The 25,594-nt window shown below is 53.5% G+C and overlaps 1 protein-coding gene and 1 long non-coding RNA gene across 6 annotated transcripts in view; one reads left to right on the top strand and one right to left on the bottom strand.

The window, feature by feature from the left end:
- DHRS3 (dehydrogenase/reductase 3) overlaps positions 1 to 4,538 on the bottom strand; it is a 38,609-nt gene extending 34,071 nt beyond the window's left edge. The window contains exon 1 of one of the 3 annotated variants that reach the window (XM_072828301.1): positions 4,423 to 4,538. In XM_072828301.1, coding sequence (XP_072684402.1) covers positions 4,423 to 4,530 — 108 coding nt within the window. In that variant the 5' untranslated portion in view covers positions 4,531 to 4,538. Of the gene's footprint in view, positions 1 to 1,409; positions 2,229 to 3,356; positions 3,486 to 4,422 lie in introns of those variants that run through there. The other 2 variants (XM_072828302.1, XM_072828300.1) reach the window with 2 other exon arrangements.
- Positions 117 to 25,594, top strand: LOC140634419 (uncharacterized). Of its 3 annotated transcripts, none has more exons than XR_012031928.1 (5): positions 117 to 354; positions 513 to 590; positions 862 to 948; positions 1,500 to 2,042; positions 24,925 to 25,594. It is a non-coding gene; the product is annotated as an uncharacterized lncRNA (long non-coding RNA). The 3 variants fall into 3 exon arrangements; XR_012031927.1 differs by lacking the exon at positions 24,925 to 25,594 and adding an exon at positions 11,001 to 12,346; XR_012031926.1 differs by lacking the exon at positions 24,925 to 25,594 and adding an exon at positions 11,011 to 12,346 and having other exon boundaries at positions 119 to 354.

The following is a 25,594-nucleotide window of genomic DNA, read 5'->3' as shown; positions in this document are numbered from 1 at the left end:
CTCTGGGGAACCCTCCGACGGGCCTCACCCCAGGAAAATGAAACAACTCTCACTTCTCCTTTTTCGGTGTGTCCAAGGGTTAAAAACACTTCCGAACTACCCTTCCAACTGCAAGGTCAAGCAGCTGTCCAAACCACCCAAGGAGAAGCGGGAGCCGGGGACAGCCAACCGCCGCCCGCTCGGCCGCAGGCTGCCCCTCCCCCACGCCGCCCGGCAGGGGAAGAGTTAAGGAGCCATCGGCTCTGGCTGATAGTTCGGACTCCAAAGTTCAGTCCCAGCCGGAGCCACCCCGGAGGAATTGTAAATCTCAGGGCAGTATTTAACAAAACAAAAGCAACCTGGAATTACATGCAGGTTTGGTTTTCTACAGTACATATTTACTTAATCCCCTAGGTATGTGGCTCCGTGTCAGATCAGCTGGCTCTGCTGGCCCTTTCACCCCCCCAACCCCCTCGTTCTTCCACAGTTGAAGTTTCAAACTAATTCCCTGTTTTTGCTCTTCCTCCTCGCAGGGCCGGCTGGAGACAGTCCCGCCTGCCAGCCTCCAACCTCTCTCTCTCTCTCTCTCTCTCCTTTGCTCTAGTCACTGGGTGAGTCAGCCTGGCTTGGGTCAGAGTTGGGTGACAGCCGGCTCACCCTCCCCACTCGCAGGCACCAGGTCTGGGAAAACCAGAGGAAGAGATGCTGCAACCGCCCCAGAGCGAAGGGCAGCCCTTGGGCGAGGGGGCCCTCCCCGCGCAGTGCCACCTCCTCATTTAATGGGGAGGGAACCCCTCTGGGGCTGCATCTGGGGGAGGGGAGGGGGCAGGGTTGAAGGTGAGAACAAGGACTCTGTGTCAGCTACTGTCCCCCTCTTTCTAGATTTTCCAAACACCTGGGCGTGGGAGTGCTTGTCAGGCCCGGCTGCACAGGCGAGCGAGACCTCTTCTCCCCCCTTTCAGACCCGAAGCAAGTATCCCCCCGGCTCGCTGCCTGGGGAGCTGCAGCCGCCCGGGTTGGGGCTGGGAAGCGGGTTGCCAAGGAAAACCCGGAGCCAGCAAGCAGGCGGCTCCCAGCTCTACCCAGGAGCGCACACACCCTGCACTCCCCGGGGTGGCGGCACCGAGGGGAGGGCGCCGGGGGACACGCAGCACCTTCCTCGGGGAGGGAGGGGGGCGGGCGGAGTGCGGGGGTAATGGGAGGGCGTCCTCGGTTTCGGGGTGTGCATGGGGGTGGGCGGAGGGGCGCCGATGCCACGGGAGCGGAGCAGCTCCGGACCTGCCCAAGGAAGACAGTTGGGAGCCCGGGACCTTTGCAAGGTGACAGTGCCGAGCTCGGGGGCGCGGGTCCCGGCGCGGCTGCAGGTGGGCGTCCCCGGCCCGCGCGCCCCCCGACCTGCGCGCCCTCCCCACGCCGCGCGGGGCCCGTACCTTCCTGGCGCCGCGTTCTGCGAACTCGCGGGCGAGCTGGCGCCCGATGCCTCTCCCGCCGCCGGTGATGAGCACGTTCTCCCGTGACAGGTCCCGCAGCTTGGCGGGCAGCACCAGCCCCACGGCGGCTTTGGCCACCAGGTAGATGATCTGCAGAGGGAACCCCACCAACGCGCCCAGCCATTTCCACACCATCCTCCGCGCCGCGGAGCCGGGCCGGGGGGGCGGGGAGGGGTGGGGGTGAGGGCGCAGGGGAGGGGGCGCGGCGGAACTCCCCGGACCAGCAACACAGCAATCAAAAAAAAAAAAAAGAAAAAAGAAAACACCGCAAACAATAATAATAAATAACCCAAATTAAGGGTCGGAGAGGCGTCCCACCTTGGTCACTCTTGGAAACCACCTCTTCCTCCCCTCCCCAAATGCAAAACACAGGGGGTGAGGGTTAAAAAAAAAAAAAGAAAAAAAAAGAAGAAAAACAAAACAAAACAAAACAAGGATAAATTCTGCTCGGGAGGAGCAAAAGCGTCTGCGGAGGTCGGGACAGCCAGAGAGGGCTGGAGGGGAAGCCGGAGGTGGAAAGTTCTAACAAGAAGCCTCTTGCCCCAGCAGCCGCCGGGGCTGGGGAATTCGCAGGTAAATGTTTACAGGCTCGCAGAGGAGTTTAGGCAGCGGCGGGGGTGGGGGTGGGGGTGGGGGGGTGGGGGGGCGGGGGGGGAGGCACCAACCGCACGCGCGCACCCTGCTACAGTCCCGAGGTTTCAAAGTGCAAGATTTGAAAAAAAAAAAAAAAAAAAAAAAGAAAGAAAAAAAGAAAAAAAAAAAAAGGTTCCAAATTGTAGCGCGCCCCCCCCCCCCTTCTCCAGGAAAAAAAATAGAGAAAAAGTGGTGCTGGTGCTGGTGGTGCTGGTGGTGCTGGTGGTGCTGGTGCTGGTGGGCGGGGGGCGTGCGCGGAGCTCCCAGTTTCAGCCCGCGGAGGTCTCCCGACCCATTGCTATTCTGCAAATTGCCCGACCGCGACCCGGGGCCGGCAGCGCGCGCGAGGAGCGGGGGGTCCGGGTGTCAGTTTCCCTCCGCGCGCGCCTCGCCCCCGCGCGCGCTCGCGGTGCCTCCGGCTCTCGGCCTCCCGCTGCCGGCGGAGCCCCGGGGCTGGCCGCTCGATCCGGCGCCCTTTCCCGGCCTCGTTAGCATTTATTGCCTTCTTTTTGTCCTTTCCAACTTGGAGAGGGCCCGGGTGCGCCGCGCGTGTGGCTCGGGCGCCCTCGGCAGCGCCGCCTTATTCATTCGCGCCCCGGGCCGCAGCGGCGCGGAGCGGGAGGGCTGCCCTTTCCACCCCCCCGCCCGCCCCCCCATTTTTTAATACCCCATTAAGTCTGATTGACAGTTAAAGTTGTTGGGAGGCTTCACTACCGCGCCCGCGAGCGGCGGCCGCGGCCTCCCCTCCCCCTGCGCAGTGCGCGACGCGCGCTCCCGGGCGCGCACACGGGGCGCCGCGGCTGGCGCTCGGCCGGGCCGCTGCCCTGTCTCCGCGCGCCGGGACTTGCCGGCCGGGCCCCTGGAGCACGCTGGGACCGACTCCTGCAGACCGGCTCCCTCCCGGAGCCATTCCTCGGGGGCCGGGGGCCCGGGGGGCCGGGGGGCCGGGGGCAGGCCCGCCTTGATCCCGCCAGGTCGACCCGGGGTTATGTCAGGCTCTCTGGCCACCCCCTGCCTCCAGGTAGCCCCGGGAAGCCGCCCTCGCCCGGTGCCCGGACGCCTTCTGTCTTCACTTCTTAGTCTCGTGGCTGGGGAGGGTCGGAGAGGGAGGTGGGGGCATCAGCTGGGGAGCAGGGTTTTGCATTGAGAGGCGGGGGTGAGCAGGGTAAAGGAACCTCTGCCCCCAAGGTGCCAATAAAATCCCCATAAGATTAGCTGGGAGCATATTTATTGCTCATCTAGGGTTAGAATTACCTTGATTGACAGCAATTCCTTTAATAACAAAAGCCTGTAAACAGGATGTCCTACCAGGGCGCCCCCTGAGCTGCGCAGGCCGCGCGTCTTCTGTCCTTGGGTCCCCCTTGGGCTGCCCTAGCCTGGCACCCACCTTGCCACCTCCCGCCCTCCCCGCCCCCCCCCCCCCCCCCCCCCCCCGGGGGAGAACGTCTGCTGTGCCAGAGGGTGGGACCCTGCTATTTAGAGATGCCTGTTGCAGGAAGTCTGGGAGGTGAGTCACAAAAAAGCAGCCTCGGTTTAAAGTGCTGATGGGACTTGCCTCCCACTGCCCCCGACCATCCGGGCCAGGAGGAGGAGGGAGGAGGAGGGTGGGCAGGGAACTCCTCTGTGATCTGGGGCAGCAGTTACCCCCCCCCCCCCCGCCCCCCGCCCCCCGCCCCCCGCGCCAGGCTTGCTCGGGCCTCACCCCCAGGCGGTCTGATTCAGCGGGGCTGGGTGGGCCCGGAGACCGGGGCGCAGGGCGCGGGGACCAGGCGCTTCGGGGCCCCACCTGGTAGTTCTGCTGAGGATCAGGGGGAGAGCGTGGCTTTCAGAGAAGCTGACTTGGGGCTGAGGGGGGGCTGGGGATTACCCGGGCCACAAAGCCTCTAGCTCTGGGGAGGAGCTCTGCAGGTGAGGCTCCCTTCCGGGTGAGTTGGGAGACGCAGCATCTGGAGAGCCACCGGCAGGGCGGGGTTGGAGGACGGTCCTCCTTCGTGGACGGCTTAGGTTCTGACATCCAAAGCCTCCCACTGACCTTGCAGTGGGGACATTCCTATCTCCATTTCCCTGGTGCCGCAGCCAGAAGCGACAGGAAGGAGGGATTCAAAGACGGACCCGATTTCCCCTCCCACCGCACCCCGCTTGCTCGCAGGAGAGAGGTCGGACGGGGGCTCCCTCCTGTCTCCATTCAGCCCCCCAGACGCGGACCAGAGGGCAGGCCGATGCCATCCTCACCCCCAGGCCCTGGCTAAAGGCAGGACTCTGTCAAAGTGCCTGTCCCCTCCCACCTTGGAGTCCTCTAAAAATGGAGAAGAACCCCAACCTGAGAGAGCCCGGCCCCTTGGTCCCAGCCGCGCCTGGTGTCCGCGGGCCTGCTCCGGAGCCGGGGAGCCTGGAGCGGGAACGCCCGCAGCCTGTTGTCATCTGTCATCTGTTATCCTCGGAGCCGCCTAGTGGCCTGCCCGGGACACTGCGCCTCCAGGCCGCCCCCGCCGCTGCCTCGTCGGTCCCTGCTCGCTCACCAGCTCTCCTTTCCCTTCCAGACCTTTCTCCCGCGTGGGGGCAACACCCCAAGCCTCCCGGGCCGAGAAGGTCATCTAGCCCCACCTCGGCACATGCATTAAGCCCCTCGTAAGCACAGTGGCACGTTTGCCTGTGTCCCCTGGTGCCCAACCTGCTACCCGCCCCGTGCTGACGCCAGAGCCGCTGGGGGACCCGTGGGTCCTGCTTACGTGTCCCCTGCGTGTGTCTTTGGGTTGCAGAGCAGGCAGCGGGCCTTCAGGGTAGTGTTACACATTATTCTGATTTAAGAAATGAGACGGCTAGGGGCGCCTGGGGGGCGCCTGGGGGGCTCAGTCGGGTAAGTGTCTGCCTTTGGCTCAGGTTATGATCTCGGGGTTCGGGGATCGAGTCCCCAGTCGGGCTCCCTGCTCAGGGAGGGAGCCTGCCTCTCCCTCTGCCTCTATCCCTCCCCTCGTGCTTGTGTTCTCTTTCTCTCTCTCTCTCTCTCAAATAAATAAATAAAATCTTAAAAAAATAAAAATAAAAGAGGGGCACCTGGCAGGCTGGGTGGGTGGTTGCACGTCTGCCTTCAGCTCAGGTCCTGAGCCGGGTTCTGGGGTTTTGCCCCACGTCGGACTCCCCGCTCCAAGGGGAGACTGCCTCTCCCTCTCCCTCCCCCTGTCACTCATCCTGCTGTGCGCTCTCTGTTTCTCCTTTTCTCTGTCTAATGAATAAATTAAAATCTTTAAAGAATAAATAAAGGAAATGACACTGCCTGCAGAGGTGGGACCATCACACCCATTTAACGCAGAAGGAAACAGAGGCACAGCATATCCAGGTGACTCACGGGAGGCCACAAGGGGGGGCCCCTCCCTCTCCCAGCCAGCAGCTTTGGGGGGGAAGCAGAATAAAAAGGAATAAGTCAGGCAGCCCTGAAAGGGGTGGGGATGGCTTCTGGCTGGGAAGCAGACACCTTTTTCCTACTCGGTTTACCTTCAGGATGTGGGTTTTGTGGGCCTGCCATCCCTGTGGGCTTCAGGCTGCTTCATCAGCTGCCCAGAGGGGTGCTGTTTGCCGCCTCCTGGGCGGACCCCCCACAGACAGGTCCCAAAAAGACGAGGTTGAGGGGGCTCTGCGCTGCAGGGTGTCCAGAGGGTCCCAGTGGCTTGGCTTTAGTGGGAACCGCATGGGACAGGATGCCCCTCCTGCCTCCCATCGTCCTGTCTTTTGCTCTCGCTACCTCTCCTCCCTAAGCTTCCTTGGGGGCAAGGGGTGGGGGACTTAACTCCAGGCCCAAGTTTGAAATTTCACATCCCAGTGCAGGGAGAGGGCCCCACAGCCAGCCGCACCCCCTCCCCCCAACCAAAAAAAAAACCCGTGAAAGGAGCCTTTGTGGGTTTGATGGAGTGGGGGTGAGCTGTAGCCTGGAGAACTAACTTTTTCCATGACTCAGCTCTCCTGGCGCGGGGCGGGCCTGGGAGGTGCGAGGACCCAGCAGGGCAGTTCTGGAGCTGCCTTCCAGCCCGGAGCCGGAGGGGGGGTGGGGGGGGGCGCCAGGGTTAGGGGGGGCCCCCAGGAGAGCCTCCCCTGAGACTAGCAGGCCTTGGATAGGCCACCGGCCTGTAACTGTCTCCGTCCCCCTCTGGGTCCCCTAGTCTTTACCTACTATTTCGGCCCCAGTGCCAAGCCCACGAACGTTCATGGCATGTTGCTTATCACCATCTTGGCTGAGACTGGAAAGACAAACGGGCATCAAACCTTGCCTTTTATTTATGAAGCTCAGAGAAGTTAAGAAAGTCACCCAAGACCACCCGGCTGAGATGGAGATGGGACCCGAGCCCTGGTCTGTCTCCTTTATCCCCGCGGAGACCGCGTAGGATCACCTGGGGCGCTTGTGAAAATACAGATTCCAGGCTGCATACGGGACGGGGGTGCACAGAGGCCGGGCAGGGGGTTGCTGGGCACCCAGCGTCTGAGAACTGCCCGGGCTGCCTGTCTGCGGCGCCTGCTGGAAGGTTCCCTTGCTGGCCGCCCCTGGGCAAGCCCTCCCGTTCCCTGCGCTTGGGGAGGACAGGCTGGGGGCCTCACTCGGGGGTGCTTGGTCTGGTCCGCTCTCCCGACCCCCGCCGTGGGGGGTCCCCCATCTGGCTGCCCCTGACGCCGAGGCCAGCAGAGCCAGCAGAGCCCGGCAGCCCCGGATCACATCCCCGCTCCCAGCCCCTCCTCTCCAGGTGCCCTCAGCTGCAAAGAGTGGATCAGGATGCGACACGACAAGATCACCGGCCAGGGGCGCAGCGAGTGCTCTTGTGTCTGTGGCCGGGTGGCCCCTGCCTATCAGGCCCCTCCATCCCTGCTGAGGAGCCAGGGGGGCCCCACAGGCTCAGGGTTTGCGGGGATCCCGCCCGCCCTGGAGCAGGGCTTCTGGAGCAGCTCTCCAGGGGACGCTTCCCCGGCCGTCCACCCGCACCCCCCGCCACACACGCCCTGGGACCCTTCCCTGCGGGCCAAGGAAACTCCTATTTGTCTTGTGATCTTTCCTTTAGCTCCTATTCTTTTTTGTTTTTTGTTTTTGTTTTCCCCCCAGGAAACTCCTCCTGGCTGTTCCCTGGGTCCCCGGCGTCCTCGCCTCCGCCAGTGCTGGCCCGGGGTCCCCTCGCTTGCCCCCAGTGTCCTCGCTCCCAGCACACTCACACTGCGCTGTGACCCGTCCCACATCTGACAGTCACAGTGTCGGGGAGCTTCTCAGGGTAGAGGCTAGACGAGCGGGATGGCCGTGCGACCCCCGCGGTGGCCCTGGGCCCCCAGGGGCTGGATGCTCTGCTGTCACCGTGTCGGAATCCATCCTTGTTAAGGTGCGCGCTTTGCCATGACGTGGGGCCCGCTGTCCCCCATCCCCAAACTGAGTCACTAATGCCAAGCCTTAGGAGTGGAGGTAGGGGAAGTTTGCAAATGATATTCATTCATTCATTCATTCATTCATCCACCAGCTGTTTATTGAGCAGTTACTATGTGCCAAGCCCCGTTCTAGATGTTGGAGAGACAGCAGCGAGGATAGCAAGGTCCGGGGTGGGCATCACCGCCTGGTCGGGAGGCGAAGAGCACCAGGAAGGAGACGGGCAGGGGTGGGGACAGAGGGATGAGGGCGGGCAGGGGCTGAGTGATGGCGGTGGTTGAACAGCTGCCTGAGGGGGTGGCCCGGGAAGGCCTCTCTGGGGCAGAGACCTGAATGGAGGGGAAGCGAGACCACAGAAATCCGGGTGAGGGAGCACAGGGGAGGAACTGGGAGTCCCCAGGCAGGACAGTGCTGGGTGTGCAGGAGGAGCCAGAAGGGGCGGGTGGGGAGGAGGGGGGAGGGGGGGTGGGGCTAGCTCCCCTGGGGTCTGCGGCTCAGTGTGGCCTTGGACCAGCGGTGTCAGCATCGCCCAAGCCCCGCCCTGGCCTCCTGAAGTTTCTAGAATGTGACCCCCAGGTGCTTTACATGCACATCGAAGCTCGAGAGGGGTGAGGTTGGGTTCTGGGGGCCAAGAGGAAAACTGGGAGTTTCATGTCCAGTGTGACAGGAGCAGAGGTGAGATGCTCCTGGGGCGGGGTCCTGAGGACCTGCAGGGACCGGCAGTGGCTGCGGGGACCAGAGCCAGGGGGAGGCTGCGTGGGGAGGCTGCAGGCGTCGGGCCAGAGGCAGCTGGGCAGCGACACGGAGGCTCTGCTGCCGTGAACACCAGCTCGGGGACCTCCCGGGAGGTGCCTTCCCTCCTCCGAGGGGCCCTGCGGTTGAGCAGGATTTTAACGGTGATCACTTGGGGGCTGACACGCGTGGGCACACGCACACACATGCACAGCCTCGTGTGACCAGGGGTGACTTTGCCCTGAGCGGGACAAGCTGGCGGTGGGGAGGGAGAGGCAGGATTTGGAGAACCTCGAGGTGCAGCGGAGGCCGGTTCCTGGAGCTCAGGGTGGGCGGCCTGGAGGGCTGGTACCCTGCAGGGTTGGCGCCCGAGGAGCCACAGAAGATGGGGTGGGCAGGGGGGGACAGAGGGGGAAACGGGCTTGGGACAGAGGAAAACCCCCGTGGGGAGGGGACGCTTGGTCTGCCAAGGCTGGAGACTTCAGAAACCCAGTAACCACCGCCCCCATAGAGCATCTACCAGGTGGGCCCCTTCCCCTTGGGAGGACTGGGTGCGTACATAAAACCAAAACCCCAAACCCAAAGCAGATAGAAGGGCTTCTCTTGTGCATGGAAAACAGCCCCCTTGGCCAGGGGAGTGTTCCCACGGAACGACACCTGCCCGTCCTTCCTCTCTGGCCGGGGTCTGCTGGTGCTGGCAGGTTTCCCCAGGGGGTTCCTTGGGCTCCGTGTGAGTGGACGTGGGTGCTGGGGCCACTGGGTTTCCTCTGGCTGCCGGGGCTGGGTGGGAACGCGGGCCACCGCCGAGGCCGGAGACGTGGCAGGAACACAGATGGGCTGGCGGGGCGGCTGGGGTGGGGGTGAACCCGAGAAATCCTGGGTGGAGGCCAGGAGGGCACCCAGTGGCTGTCACCTGCCGCCTGCCTCCGGGTGGGTCCCACAATCCTAAATCAGGGCGCAGAGTACTGGTGGGAGGGTGGCCCTGGGGTTGGCATGATCCTGACTTCGGATCCGAGCCCTGCCTGCTTAGTCACTGTGTGAGCGGGGCGGGCCGTTTGCCTTTCTGAGCCTCTGTGTTCCCGTCCCCAGCATGGAACTGTGACCACCTACGGAGAGGACGTCTTTGGGGGGCTTGGTACCCGGCAGAGAGAAGATGCTCAGTGGGTGTTCTTTTCCTTTGTCCTGGCAACACGTCCTTAAGGACCTCACTCTCAGGGGTGGGGTGGGCAGAGGGAGAGCCTGGGTGACAGGGTCACCATGGGGGGGTAAGGAGGGGCTATCTGAGCGGCAGGGTGCACGAAGCCTTCCCTGGCACTAGGACGGGCCTGGAGCTGGGGCCATAGAGGTGCCCCACCCTTACGCTGGGCCAGGAGGCCGCAGCCCTTTCCGGTAGAGACGGCCTCTGCTGCAACAAGTGGACTCTGCTGTGGTAGCGACAGACAGTATGTGAACAGACGACACGTAAAGCCCTAAAGATGAGCCTTCTCGAATGACCGTGGATGTGCGCCAACAAAACTTTATTTATGGACACGGAAATGTGAATTTCATAGAATTCACAGATGGCGAAATATCATTCTTGCCTTGATTACTTTCCAAACACTCAAAAAACCTAAGAACCATTCTTCGACCTGCAGGCCTTACACAAAACGGCTTGGGCCGGGCTTGCCTTGTGGACCGTCGTTTGCCCGTTTCTGCCCTAGACGACCACGACCACCATCAAGACCTAAGAAATAAAAAAAAAAAAAAAAAAAAAAAAAAAGACCTAAGAAATACACGAAGTGCGAACCTCCGAAGAGCAGGCTCTGTTTTCTTGCCCTTTTTCTGGAAATGGATCGCAGGGCCTGGCCCGCATTGACGTCCGCTCTAAGAGGTGGAAAATCACTAGGGACACTGAATGTATTGAGAAGTTAAAAAAAAAAAAAAAGCAGTAAGACGTGAGAGTCTAGGGTGGATTTAAGGCCCCACAACTAGTGAACATTTATTGAATGCTCACCGCCCCCCGGGTGCTATCTGTAGATGCTCAAATGCAATATCTCATTTAGTTCTAACATATGGGGACCCTGAGATCCCCAAATGTTGCCACTTGTAAGTTCTCAAGCAGGAGGTAGGCCTCTCGGGGCCTGACTTGCCATCCCAGGGCCTCCCCTTTGTTGCCGCTCATCTTAGGGGCCTCCCCTAAGATTTATGGCATCTCTGCCATCTATTATGAGAGTGCTGTTTATTATGATGACCAAGAGAGCCCAGTCTCCCGGTCCCCTTGGCTCTGCATGTGCATCCCAGGTATTCCAGACTCCTGTTTCCTTTGTGGCACCTGGCCTGCTGTCGCTCAGCGGGCGGGGACGCCGGGCTCCCTCCTACCAGCTCTGGTTCTATTCCTCGAAAAGCCCCTGTTTGGGCAATTACTTCAGTGTCTTTTTGCATGTTGCCCTAACCAATTTGTAAAATACGAGTAGATGGGGGACGCCTGGGTGGCTCAGTGGTTGAATGTCTGCCTTCAGCTCAGGGCGTGACCCCGGGGTCCTGGGATCGAGTCCCACATCGGGCTCCCCACACAGAGCCTGTTTCTCCCTCTGCCTGTGTCTCCGCCTCTCTCTCTCTCTCTCTCTGTGTCTTTCACGAATAAACAAATAAAATCTTAGAAAAAAATAAAATAAAATAAAATAAAATACGAGTAGAGAAATAGACAAATTGAAGCATGTATATTCATGATAAGATTATGTGTCTTAAATATAGGAAAATTAATAATAATCATTATTATTTTACATTTTCCTGAGCACCTATTAGACGCCAGGTCCTGTGCTTCGTGTGGATTATCTTCCTGAACCATCACGGCCACTGGCTGCTGGGGCTCTGTCCCCATTCAACAAATGAAGAAGCTGAAGCCCACATACGGGGAGCAACTAGTCCAAGTTGTGCAGTTTTGGGTGGTGTCGCTAAAGCACATGGAAAAATCTGATCTTCTGGACTTTGTGACTCTGAAGCCTCAGTCAGGTGCTTGTTGAGCTTATGCTGGGACGTCAGTTTTGAAGGAAAAGAATGACACCCTCCCCCGCAAATCAGACGCTCAATATTGACAATACACTACGTGTTACAGTTCGCCTAAGGAGCAGGGCATAATTGGGAATTTTATACTTTTTTATTTTTAATCTCCCTGGGAAGAGAAGTCCGTTTTCCCACAGTTAGGGCAGTAAAACCCTCAAAGTGTTAGGATACACATTTATCTCACCAGCATGATCCCGTGTTTGGAAAGAAAAAGCTGAAAGTACATATTCGTATTTATTTAGTCACCATTTGGTCGGGATTTACCGTGTGCCGGGCGGGCAGTATTCTAAATGCCTCACTTTCATTGAATTTAATCCCTTTTCATCAAAATGGCTCCTTTGGAGAAGGATCCGTATTTCTCGTTTAAGTCTATGGAAAGGAAGGTCAAGCAGCTTGGTCAAGTCATGGAGCCAATGAGTGGCAGGTATGGAATTCAAATTTAACTCGGTTTTATATTCTGTTTCTCTCTCTCCTGGCTCTGGACCTGTGTCTTTCCCTGTCTCTCTCGGCGTGCACACACACGCGCACACACACATGTGCACACACACACAGAAACAAGAGAGGAGCACATCAAGACATCAACAGTGGCTGCCTCTGGATGATAGTAGGCGCGTGTGGTTTTCATCTCCTTTTTAGGTCTTTCTACATATTCCTAACGGTCTATAATGGGCTTCTGTTAAGAAAAATCCACCCGATGATCTTTATGTACAAGTATATCGTTTTAGAGCCAGCAGGATACGGGAGTTCTGGTGTGAGGCCACGGAGCCCCTGACCATGGGCCTCTTCAAAAAAATCTGCTAACAAATAAGACGGGGAGCCAGAGCCTTTGCCTCTTGGAACTGCCTAATCCGTCCTATAATACCTTGCTTTGTAGGAAAGTTCTGTGTGTAAATCCCATAAAATCCCATAATGTGCAGCTGACACTGAGCCTACCCAGAACAAAATCTGCTAATGATCACTGCTTGCCAGGAGCCTGCAGAAGTGACCAGGCATCTGTCACAACCCCCCACGCCCGCCTCCCGCCTAAACCTTTTCTGATAAGGGCTTTTTCCATGAGTTTATAAAAACACTTTGTTCGGATCACGTTGGCTCTTTATTTCGTCTTACTTGTGCGCCGAACGTCTGCAGGACTGGAAGGGGCTGAGGCTAATCCTGAGGTTTGGGACACAGGGAAAACCACAGGTTTGGAAATCCAGCCCTGACCCACCCCCCGCCCCCCGTCCCCACTGCCTCCCTGTGGGGACTGGCCCTTCTCCAAGGCTGCTGCTGCAGGTGAGGGAGGCTGCGCTGCCCGGGAGCGGCTCCTGGCAGTGGGCGCTGCCCTCACAGAGCTCGAGTGACTCCAGGCTGGGTTGTTAAGCCCTCTGTGCCTCCACGTCCTCAGGTTGAAAATGAGGGTCCTATTATCTACCCGGCTGGGCCCCCTGATGCTGGAGAGGTGTCCTTCCTCTCCTGTCCTTCCCCCAACATACTGCCCCTGCGTGGGTACCCACTGTTTAGGTTTTCACAGCTCAGGGCTTGAAAGTTTGTGAACTGTAGGTCTGAAAAGACTTACATTAAAGTTGTTAAAAACAGGACTAAGAATTCCTGTGTACTCTTCACTCATGTGTTAATGTTTTATAGTTGCTTACATCCATCCATCCATCCATCCATCCATCCATCCATCCATCCATCATCTCTTTGTACTTTTTTTTCCTGAAATTATGTCACAGGCCCAATTACCCGATAGTCCCAAACACTTCGTGTACAGTTTTTAAAAATAAGAACTTCTACCACATAACTACAGTATTTTTAAGAAATATTTTATTTATTTGAGAGAGAGAGAGCATGAGTGGGGAGGAGGGGCAAGAGGGAAAGGGAGAAGCGGTGCAGGGCTGACCCCCAGGACCTTGAGATCATGACCTGAGCCAAAGGCCGAGGCTTAACCAACTGAGTCACCTACATGCCCCTATAGTGGTTTTTTTTTTTTTTTCAAAATCAAGAAGTTGATATTGATACAAGGCTGTCATGTAATAATCTACAGGCCTTATTCAGATTTTTCCAACTGTGTCACTAAAATCCTTTATAACAAAAGAAAAAAATATTTCTTTTTTCTAGCCTGGGATCCCCGCCAAGGGAACACGTGGAACTTAGTTGTCATGCCTCTTTTGCTCCTACACTCTGCTCTTCTACCTTTCTTTGACTTTCATGACCTTGACATTTTGGAAAAGCACAGTTTGCTATGGGCTGAACTGTGTTTCCCCTAAACTCATATATTGGAGCCCTAATTCCAGTACCATGCAGCACAATTATATTTGGAGATGGGACCTTTAAAATGAGGCAGTGAGGGTGGTCCTAATCCAGTCTGACTTGTGTTATAAAATGAGGAAATTTGGACACACAAGGAGACCCCAGGGATATAAGCATCCTGGGGAGAGACCATGTGAGGCTGTAGGGAGAAGGTGGTGCAGGGGAGGAAGGAATCTCCTTATTACTCTTGGGTTCTTCTAGCTGCTTTAGGAATTAAACTGATATGAGACAGATTAACAGGAGAGAAAATCAAATTTTGTTACACGTGCATAGAGGCCCATAATGAAATTGAGACCCAATGACCAAGGCAGGCTGTTCTTATACATTTTAGACAAAGAGACGATAAGTTGGTGAGGAATTGACAGGATAAAGAAAACAGGTGTTTGGGAGCTTTAATTAGCAAGGAATTCTAAGCAAATTTAGGCCAAGGCCCTAAATTAGGGAAAAAAAAAAAAAAAAAAAACCCAGCATGGTTTGTTCCTATAGCTTTCTCGGCTTTAAAGTCCCTAATTCTAGTGAGAAAGATCGTCTTTTTGCCTCTTAGTACAGAGAGGGTGTTTTTCACGTGGGAGATTGATGTCCTGCTCTCTAGGGGACGGAGGAGGGTGTGAGTGTCTTTGTGCCACTGATCGTTTTCCAAAGAGCTTCAATTCAAGATAATCAATATGCTGTTGTGGTACATTTTGGGGTGGCCTGCCTGGGGCCTTACGGTTCCCAACTCTGAAACTGCCCTGGAAGCTCACATACCAAAAGCTGAGCTGGTGACTGGGGAGGGAGAAATTGAGTTACTAAATGGGTGTTAAAGAGATCTACAAAGAGAGAAAATAACATAGATCAGAATGAGGACGAACCAGCAGGAAAGAACCAACCAGAGCACATTTCTGTGCCTCCCACTAGACCAGTCCCCCGCTCTGGAAACAGATCACCCCAATATAATGTCTACGCTTCCTTTACCTGGTGAAAAATATTCACTCTTTCTTGTAACAGATTTAAGTCACATATTACTTGGCTTGTTTGATTTATACAGATGCAACATTTTTCACTGATTATTGCACAGGCTTCTCCTTGCTGTGCAGCCAGTGAATCTAGGGCATGACGATTCTGGAGAACCATAGGAGGCTAAACTATTAACCCCTGACTAGAGTATCATCAAAGTTTGCACGGTGGTATTGAACTCTTGTTCCATCAACCAGAGAGAGATTTAGGATTGCCTTTTCTAATCTGTAATCTCTAAAATTTGGGAATAAGACTTTTAATGCAGAATAGAACTTGAAATTGTGACATCCCAGCGGGTTTTCTTGATTCCTCGATGGGCATATTTATGTGGCATAATTTTCTGAGCAAAGGAGCCCAAGTTTGCAATTCAGCTGGCATTTAGGGTGGAGTGCTTAGTGAAAGAAGGAGCCAGGCATCCAGGTCCACATCATCCTGACCATTTAGGTGGGAATACTTTATGTACTTTGCCACATGAAATTAAAAAAAGACCAGCGTGGTTTATAGCCAAGGTTAGATTAGGACCTGTAGCTTTCAAAGTCTGGAAACCGGGATCCCTGGGTGGCGCAGCGGTTTGGCGCCTGCCTTTGGCCCAGGGAGCGATCCTGGAGACCCGGGATCGAATCCCACATTGGGCTCCCGGTGCATGGAGCCTGCTTCTCCCTCTGCCTGTGTCTCTGCCTCTCTCTCTCTCACTGTGTGCCTATCATAAATAAATAAAAAAAATTAAAAAAAAAAAAACAAAGTCTGGAAACCTTTGCTACTGATAATGTTAACAACCAATCTATCTCTATTTGTCATGTGGTCCTGTCAGTCTCTGAGAACAGAACAGGTTGAGAAATAGCTGATATAGGAGGCCTATGGTTGGTTCTGGCAGCAAGAAAGCTTAGTGTTGTCACCCTGCCAAGTAAGTCCCGAATTTTGATCCCCCCAAATATAGTCTGTGGTATTGGGCAATCTAATGAGGGGGGCAGTTGTGATATCCCACGTCATACAACGCTGATCTGCAGAAACATTTGGCGATTTGGCAAATGTCTGTGCTAGTTATTTTTAATCTCCTTGCTAAGTTTGAAGATGCCATTGTCAGCATCAAGCCACGGGGTCTGGTTGCAGTACAGTCCTGGCTTGTCTCCCAGGAGAAGTCCGGTGGCATGTCTGTCTTCAGAGCAAAGGGAATCATTTTCAGCTATTGTTTTTACTCTGACAAGGGCTAGTCCTTGAGCTTTTGTAGAGGTTTTCTGGTGCCCAAATAACTCTTCAGGGAGAAGGCTATGTGGCATTCTCCTGGTCGTGGATTCCATACCTGTGGCCCATCTGTCTTCCATGCTCAGTACCCCAGGTATTCACATGGGCAGCAACGAAGATCGGGTCAGGTTCTTTGCATTATCTGAATGTTGACATAGCCGACAATCGGACTGCGTAGTTAACGTGGCCAGCTTTGGTAAATTGGCATAAAGGAGTATTTGGTTTGTGCCTGACCTGCTGAAAAAGAGAAGGTCAGTAAGATCAAGACGCAGGCTGGAAAAGATCTCATAGGCTTACAGAGGAAGGTAGATGGGTGGAGACCAGTACTCCCCAGTCAGCCTTCTGTTAAGTGACTTAAAATGTGAAAAAGTATTCAAAAGGAAGTTTCTTTTTTTGTTTTTAATATCATGGAGTCTGTAAGATGAGAAGGGTAGATGAAGGAGAAGTTTCTTGATCTGTGCTCTTAGGAAAAACTGTCTCCATGGTGATGTGATCTGCTTCTGGGGCCTGGGACTCGGCCCTGGAAATCCTTATTTTCAGGTCACCTGTAAGAGTTGTCTCCCAGTTGCCTTGAGGGGGATAATCTAGGTCTATGTTGGTGCAGCTCGCACGAATCCAGGAGGATTTTTCTTTTATTCTGATGGTAGTGTAAGTGGTCAGTAGTGCCTCAGAGGGTCCTTCCTAGCGAGGTGAAAGTCTGTTTTCTTCTAAAGATCTTCATGTGCACCCGGTCCCTAGGGGAAGGGGTGACAAGCCTCATCAGGTGGTGGAAGCCATGCCTCTTTTGCCTCTTAGTGGTATGCTGCAAGGGTACCAGCTAGTCTTGTACATGATTACCTACGAAATCTGATTGTTCACTTAATCCCCAAATGAAAAGTTTAGAGATGTCCATGGGCATTGGACCATCAAACATTGTTTCAAAAGAAGTCAAGTCATATCTCCTATTTGAAGATTCCCAGATCTTAATAAGGGCCAAGGACAATGGTTCTGGCCATTTAAGACTGGTTTCTTGACAGATATTTCCTAAATTCCTTTTTATGTGTAGATTTTTATGTTTCATTTGCTCTGATAACTGAGGCTGACATAGGGTATGGAATTTAATTTAATTTAATTTAATTTTATTTTATTTAATTTTTTAGGGTATGGAATTTTAATGAGTACCCCCAATTTTTGTAATTAAAGTGATTTATCTCTGCTAAAGTGTATTCCTTCGTCCAACTCAATCCAAAAAGGAATGCCAAAACAAGGAATGATCTCAGGTATTAAATTATTTTTTAAAAAAACATTTTATTTATTTATTAGAGACACACAGAGAGAGACAAAGAGGCAGAGACCCAGGCAGAGGGAGAAGCAGGCTCCATGCAGGGAGCCCGATGTGGGACTCGATCCCGGGTCTCCAGGATCAGGCCCTGAGCTGAAGGCGGCGCTAAACCACTAAGCCACCGGGGCTGCCCAGGTATTAAATTCTTGACCAGGGATCCCTGGGTGGCGCAGCGGTTTAGCGCCTGCCTTTGGCCCAGGGCGGGATCCTGGAGACCCGGGATCGAACCCCACGTCGGGCTCCTGGTGCATGGAGCCTGCTTCTCCCTCTGCCTGTGTCTCTGCCTCTCTCTCTCTCTCTCTCTCTCTCTGTGTGACTATTATAAATAAGTAAAAACAAAACAAAACAACAACAAAAAATTAAAAAAAAAATTCTTGACCATTGTGGTGGCATCAGGACATCCAGTTGGATAGCATTCCATTTATCCGCTACACCTGCAGACAATAATCAAGCAATGAGAACAGCCCAATGCAGAGGACAAATCTATAAAATCCATTTGATACGTCAAAAAGGACAGTGTAGGTCAAAAAGGGTAAACTGATTTTTTCCAGAAATCTGGTGACATTTACAAGCAGCATACTGGGAAATAATTTGGCCAGAAATTTTGTGGATGCCAGGGCAAAACCGATTGTCTTTTAGTTTCTTAACTACCCCCTGTTTGCATGTATGTCCTTTTGGGCGGGAGGTAAGTACAAGGCAAAGGGTTACAAGGAAAGGGGCCAGTGAGTCCTCTGGCCCGGGGTGGAATCCGTCGGATAATTGTTTGGCACCCTTTGGGGCCCGAGTGTCTTTCTCAGGTTGTGGGGCATTTGCCTCATAATGAATAATATCACTCACAGATGAAGGCAGAGTCAGAAATTGGGTGGAGAAAGGATGAGGAGGTCCATTCAGGGCTGCATACTTAGCAGCTCTGCGCGTTTTCTTAGTAGGGCTGAGCAGGGCACCATGGCAGTTTCAGAAGGGGGCGAATAGCTTGTGGTAGGTCAGCAACGAGATGCCCGCGAGCAGTGGGAGAAGTTAATCCCCGGGATTTCCAAATTTTGCCAACAGCAAAGCCAACTTAGAGTCTGTGTAAATAGCCGTTTTCCTTTCTGCCAACGTGCAGGCTCTAGTAAGAGCTAGGGGTTCAGCCACTTGGGCTGTGGGTGAGTAAAGAATGAGCCTCCAGTGTTTCATGCTGGGAAATTATAGCATAACCAATTATTATGCTTCCTTGGAGATTTCATTTATCACAAAACAGAAGTACGTCTGGATTGTCTGGAGGGATGTCTGAGAGGTCCGCTAGTGGCTTTGAGACCATGTCTGTGGTTGTGAGGCAGTCGTGGGGAATAGAGTGGGGCTCTCCAGCGACCCTGATGGAAGCTGATGGAAGGGTTAGTGAAATGAGGCTGTTCGTAAGTGGTCTGAGGCCGTGTAGAGAGGTCCTGTGTCCTATGAACTTGCAAGAGAGCAAGGCCCGCACAGGGAACATACAGGCGGTGGGGGGTCCTTGGCTTTGTCAATCAAGGTGGCAGCTTCAGCCACTGCACATAGCATAGGAACATATGTGATACCACAGGGTCTAGTTGGCATAAGAAATATGCTAATAGGCCATATCGGAGAGGCTGCAGTTTGTTCTAGAATGCCCACAGCAATGCCATTATTGTCATGGCAATGTAAGTGAAAGGGCTTGTCAAAATTAAGTTACGCCAAGAGCCACGGGGTGTGGACGGAGCTAATTTGAAGGCTTCAAAGGAGACTCATGCCTCTGGAATCCAGGAAATAGACTCTAAGGTGACATCAGAGAGAACAGCAAGCAAAGGTTTGGTAAAAACTGCAAAATTAGGAATCCACTGGTGGCAGTAGCTGGTGACCCCTAAAAATTTCTGGAACTGTTTTCTCGTTTTGAGGAGAGGGGTGGACAGAACTGACCGAAGGCATTTTGGGGTGAGCTTCTCACGTCCTAAGCAGAGAACAGTTGTTGGCACTCATTGGAGTTTAGATCTACGGGCTTCATGGCCTCGTCCAGCTGGCGCCGGCAGGAGGACGGGGGAATCCAGAAGAGCTCCCTGCTTAGTTCGAGTGCAGAGTAAAAGGTCATCAACATATTGCACCAGCGTGGAACCTTGAGTAAGGGTTATAGAGTCTAGATCGGCTTTAAGGACTTGGGAAAGCATTGAGGGAGATTCACAGTATGTTGCGGTATGTGAATCTGGGTTAACTGTCTCCCTCTAAACATAAATGCAGAAAAGAAAAATTGTGAATCAGGGTTCAGTGGGATTGAAAAAAAGCCGGAGAGGTCTATTTCTGTAAACCAGGCTGCTTCATCAGGAATGATGTATCAGCTGTGTTGGGGACCGCAGCTACTAAGGTGTCACAAAACACCTTATTGCCCCCAGGTCCTGCATGAATCCATAAACTTGGTCTCCCTCCAAGTCAAATTTGCCTGCTTTCTTTACTGGCAAGGTTGGGGTGTTCCAGGGCGGGAGAGTAGAGACAACGCTGCCCTGTTGCAGGAGAGTCTATTATAGGCTCAATTCCTTGCACCTGTATTTTTGGAAAGAGGGTGCAGAGCCACTAATCAAAATGTTTTCTTTCCCAAGAAATGTTCATACACTCCCCACTTCATAACAATCCAGCTTCACTTGCATGTGTAACCCAAAGACTGATTGGGACATCTTTGAGCTTTTTTTTTTTTTTAAAGATGTTATTTATTTATTTGAAAGAGAGAGAACACAAGTGGAGGGGGGAGGCAGAGGGAGAGGGAGAAGCAGGTTCCTCGCTGAGCGGGGAGCCCAATGTAGGACTCGATCCCAGGACCCTGAGATCATGCCCTGAGCTGAAGGCAGACACTCAACTGACTGAGCCGCCCAAGTGCCCCCCCCTTTTAATTATTTATCTATCTATCTATCTATCTATCTATCTATCTATCTATCTATCTACTTATTTATTTATTATTTATTTTATTTATGATAGTCACAGAGAAAGAGAGAGAGAGAGGCAGAGACACAGGCAGAGGGAGAAGCAGGCTCCATGAAGAGAGCCTGATGTGGGACTCGATCCCAGGACCCCAGGATCATGCCCTGGGCCAAAGGCAGAAGCTTAACCACTGAGCCACCCAGGCGTCCCCGCCCCCCCCCTTTTAATTTAAGTAAGTTCTACACTCAACTGACAACCCCGAGGTCAAGAGTCCATGCTCTACTGACTGTACTAGCCATGTGGCCCTGATTGGGACATCTTGAAAAGTCTTACCTTCTTTAGAGGAATTTGGAACAGAAGTAGGAAGAAAGTAGGAAAATGGGGACTTGGTCTGATGAGAAACAAGAACACCCTTCTCACTGATTTATAGATGCATTAAATTTACATAACAGATCTCCACCAAGAAGGTTTGCAGGTGAACAGTGGCGTGCTAGAAAGGCCAGGTGAGGGAGAGGAGGCTTACAGATAGATACTGGGCCAGGCTGAGGTCTGGGCCATGGGATAGGTCGCCCTGAGAATGAGAGCCTGGAATGATCGATCAGAGGTGGCCGGTGGAGACAAATCCTCCGAATCAATGCTAGAGAAAGTCACACCCATGTCAGCTATGAAATCTGGTTCCTGATCCTCTATTTAAGTCTTATGATGGGCTCTGTGTGACTTAAGATTGGCTGACCCTCTCATTTTTGGGGGTGGGTCTGGGGTTTAGGGGAATTGCTTTTTAGACTTTCTCTTTTCTTAAGTGTGGGACAATTTCTCTTCCAATGTCCTCAGTTTTTTGTTTTTGTTTTTGTTTTCGTTTTGTTTTGTTTTGCAATGTCTGCAATTGTCTGGAGGCAAACAGGGAGGTCTGTGAGGGGACTTCAAGTTATTCCGAGTCATGCTCTTGCCTTTAAAGAGATTCAAGACGCAAAGCAAGAACTGTTGCTTTTGGTAAGCTCTTTTCAAAGGACTGGGTAGCTGCCCCCATTACCCTTAGCGGTCGTCCAGTATAACCCATGATGTGATTGTGGATTTGTCTTGAATATCAGGGAGGAAATTTCCCATTAAAGCAGAAATGAGAAGATCTCTATGTTCTGGGGCTTCCAGATTTAATGCAACGTGCTTTTGAAAAGTTTGTGCAAACTGTTCAACAGAGGCTTTCGGGTGTTTCCCCTTCTTTCTGAGCGTATATTTCAGCCTGAGACCAATTAACTTTGAGAGGAAAGCCCTCCTCTAGTGGCCCTATTAACCCTGAAATATCAGCCTCGGGGAGAGCCGGCTCCTGGGGAGTCGTGGGAGGGCGAGGAGGGCTCTGGCCATGTGTCCCCAGCACGGGATGTTTCTCCAGGGGGCCATCCTACAGTCATGGGCTGGAAGGACTCCCCCGGAAGCCGGTCAAGCTCTCTGTGAGTGGGGCTGTGCATTGGTCGTTCTAATTCCTCTCCAAATTTGGTAGATACTCTGAGAGAGGAGCTAACAGGTCTCTGCTGTCCAGAGGACATGAACTCTTGGCGGTGAGGGTCCGTAAAGGACATTGCATAGGAATGTCTGAAACTGGCAGAGCTTGATCACAAAGCCCTGAAAAATATGAGGAATTAAGAGGCACCGCAAAACGAGCTTTACTGCCCTTCCTTGGTGCTCTTATGAGATTGACTTCCTGACATTCAGCATGTGCACAAGAAACCTGTACTCCCAGAGCCTGGAGATCCGGCCCAAGTGCTCTCTGCAAAGCCGGGAAGGCAAGGGAGCTTCAGACTGGCAGCGGGTTCTTTGAGGGTTCTTCTGGGGACGTGGGGGTTTTAGGGTTTAAGGAAATTGATTGAGAAGCTGAGGTTGGGTTTGAAAAGGGGAGATCGAGACCAGGGGCCCAGAGATACAAAAGCCTATAGACCTTTTGGAGGGCCAGGCGCGGGAAGTTGGGGATAAAGGGAGGTGTAAGAAGAGGGTTTATGTCAGATTTGGGTTTTGCTTTTTCTTCTGACTTCTGTTCTTTCATTTTATGAAGAGATTCCCGTTATAGTTTTTTGGGTATTTTCCTTTCGATTTGATCTTCCCATGAATACCAATAAGGCAACTGCTTGGCATGAGAGCTGTCTAAAATAATTTTAGAGGGATCCCTGGGTGGCGCAGCGGTTTGGCGCCTGCCTTTGGCCCAGGGCGCGATCCTGGAGACCCGGGATCGAGTCCCACATCGGGTTCCCGGTGCATGGAGCCTGCTTCTCCCTCTGCCTGTGTCTCTGCGCCTCTCTCTCTCTCTGTGACTATCATAAATAAATAAAAATTTAAAAAATAAAATAAAATAAAATAATTTTAGAGGTGTCTCCCATCTCCCAGGAAGACATGAGGCGTTAATCTGTGACACCAGACGGGGGCTACTGGATAGCGACTTCCTAGCATTAACAAGCAACGAAACGTGAGACGACAAAGGCCCTGATGGGCTGAGACCTCTCATGACAAAACGCCCCTGATGCTCGTAACTGTCTGTCTCAGCTCCCTGGCCTATGTGACCGGCCACCGAGGTGCCCTTGGGTAAGTGTACCCTCTGGATGACAGAGACCCGAGAGGATGTTCTCGCTGGTCGCAAAGCCAAGCTCTTAGGACACAGAACAAGACCAAAGGAGAAACCTCATCTGCTTTTTTTTTTTTTTTTTGAGAGGGAGGGGGAGAGAGAGAGAGAGAGAGACAGACAGACAGACAGATGGGTGGGGAGGGGCAGAGGGAAAGGGAGGGAGAAAAAGCAGGTTCCACATCCAGCACAGAGCCTGATGTGGGGCTCGAGCTCATGACCCTGAGAGCATGATCTGAGCCAAAACTAAGAGTTGGATGCTTAACCCACTGAGCCACCCAGGCGCCCCTCCTCATCCGGTTTTTACGGAGCGGACCCACAGCAAAGTTTGTCTAAATCGATGCAGGTCTGATGAGCCCCACGCACTCAGCAGGCTGGGAGGTGGGCCCGAGCAGCAGCCTTACAGGGTCTGTACCTGCCTTCTGTCCTATGGCCATTCCTTTTTATGACAAACGACACCAAAGACAAAGGAAAACGGGGCTGTCTCTGCGAGGAGCTGTAACCGAGGAGTACTGTACCCAATTTTTTTTTTACCAAGAGTGGCTAAGCCCCAACTAGCTCTGCTAGATGTTATCCTGCTAATCTAAATTCAGGGAGAGGAAAACAAGAGTCTCACCATTCTCCATCCACTGGACCCCACAGACAGATGGTCGGAAATCTCACCTTTTGTCGGCTGAATGTCACATGTCCCGGGATCTCTGGGGCCGAGGCAGTGTTCAAGGCAAGTGTGTCCAGCGGGTTAAAGGATCCTGCCAACTGCACCAGTTATAGGGGAGGGAGAGATCTTACCCCTTCCCCCCTGGGTTGTACTAGCTGATTTAAAAATTAAATTGATAGGAGATACAGTAAGAGGAGAGAAAACCAAAGCTTTCTTACACGTGCAGAGGCCCGATAGTGAAATTGAGACCCAAAGACCGAGGCAGGCCGTGTTTATACCTCTTAGACAAAGGGACGATAACTGGGTGAGGAATTGACAGGATAAAAGGAAGCTGGTGCTTGGGAGCTTTAATTAGCACGGAATTCTGAGCAAATTTAGGCTGAGGCCCTAGACTAGGAAAAAACCCAGCACGGAGTGTTTCTACAGTTTTCTTGTCTTCAAAGTCCCTCACTTGGGGGATCCCTGGGTGGCTCAGCAGTTTGGCGCCTGCCTTCAGCCCAGGGCATGACCCCGGGGTCCCAGGATCGAGTCCCACATCGGGCTCCCTGCATGGAGCCTGCTTCTCCCTCTGCCTGTGTCTCTGCCTCTCTCTCTCTCTCTGTGTGTCTCTCATGAATAAATAAATAAAATCTTAAAAAAAAAAGAATTAAAAAAAAAAAAGTCCCTAACTCTGGTGAGGAGGATGTCTTTTTTTTTTCAATAATTTTGTGTCTTTTTACTTTTTCTTTTTTAATTTTTATTTATTTATGATAGTCACAGAGAGAGAGAGAGAGGCAGAGACATAGGCAGAGGGAGAAGCAGGCTCCATGCACCGAGAGCCCGACGTGGAACTCGATCCCGGGTCTCCAGGATCACGCCCTGGGCCAAAGGCAGGCGCCAAACCGCTGCGCCGCCCAGGGATCCCGAGGAGGATGTCTTTTTGCCTCTTAGTGCAGGGAGGGTGTTTTTCACATGGGAGATTGGTGTCCTGCTCTCGAGGGGACGGAGGAGGGTCTGAGCGTCCTTGTGCCACCGATCGCTTTCCAAGGAGCTTCAGTTCAAGATAATCGGTCCGCCACTGCCGCTGCGGTACACTTGGGGTGGCCTGCCTGGGGCCTCGGGCGGCCACCCGTAAGCCAAGGAGAGGGGCTTCAGGAGAAACCAAACCTTGACCAGGACTTCCAGCCTCCAGGACTGTGAGAAAATTAATCTCGGTTGTTTCAGCGCCCCTGCCTCTGAGATTTCGTTACGGCAGCCAGCGCAGGGTAAGACCCAGGTTAGGTACTTTGTTGGGATTTTTTCTTTTTTTTTTTTTAAGACTTAAGCAAAACAATTAATTTGAGAGAGAGAGAGAGCTCGAGCAGGGAGGAGGGGCAGAGGCAGAGGGAGAAGCAGAAGCCCCACTGAGCAGGGAGCCCAATGCGGGGCTCGATGTGAGACTGAGCCACCCAGATGCCCCGGGTCACTTACTTTGTAAACCAAGTCTCTCGGCTTGGTCCTAGGTCATTCTTCACGGTCTCTTCTTGCCACCCCAGACACCCTGGGCGCTTCCTCCAACTAAAACAGAAAGCTCTTCCCACGGGCCAGCCGGCGCTAAGGGCTTGGCCCGCACGATTCTCGGAATCAGCCCACTGAGGTGTGTATCCTGTTATTATGCTCTTTTTACAGATGAAGAAAACGGAGCACGGAGGCGCTGAGGTCACGCAGGGGCGGGCGCCGTCGGTTGGGCCACCGAGCCTGCGGGTCGGGGAAAGGGACACTAATTGGAGCGAGTACCTGAAGCACGGCCAGCGGGGTGACCCTACCACCACTACGGTCCCCTAAATCTGGGGCCAGTGCTGGTGGGGGACGCGCATTTGCATTTGTACTTCGGGGCGACAGCGGACTCAACACTACTTCCAGGGAAGCCGCTCTCAGAACTGCTCCCCCCACATGGGCCCTTCTCTCCTTCTGGGAGCCTGCTGGGGGGACGAGGGCTACTGTCGATCGCTGATCTCCCGTACACTCGTTTCTGTTCTAGGAGATGTGGGAATATAATTCATTCGATGCTCAGGGTGCCTGGGCGGCTCTGTCGATTGAGCATCCGACTCTTGATCTCAGCTCACGTCTCCATCTCAGCGGTGTGCGTTCCAGCCTTGGGTTGGGCTCCGCGCTGGGTATGGAAGCTCCTTTAAAAAAAAAAGTTCATTTAAGGGCAGCCCAGGTGGCTCAGCAGTTCAGCACCACCTTCAGCCCAGGGCGTGATCCTGGAGACCCGGGATCGAGTCCCACGTCGGGCTCCCTGCGTGGAGCCTGCTTCTCCCTCTGCCTCTCTCTCTCTCTCTCTCTCTCTCTCTGT

This window comes from Canis lupus, chromosome 5 (genome assembly GCF_048164855.1).
Source record: "Canis lupus baileyi chromosome 5, mCanLup2.hap1, whole genome shotgun sequence".
Lineage (NCBI taxonomy): Eukaryota > Metazoa > Chordata > Mammalia > Carnivora > Canidae > Canis > Canis lupus.
Note: the sequence above shows the minus strand (reverse complement) of the source record. Positions and strands in the feature narration are given on the sequence as shown.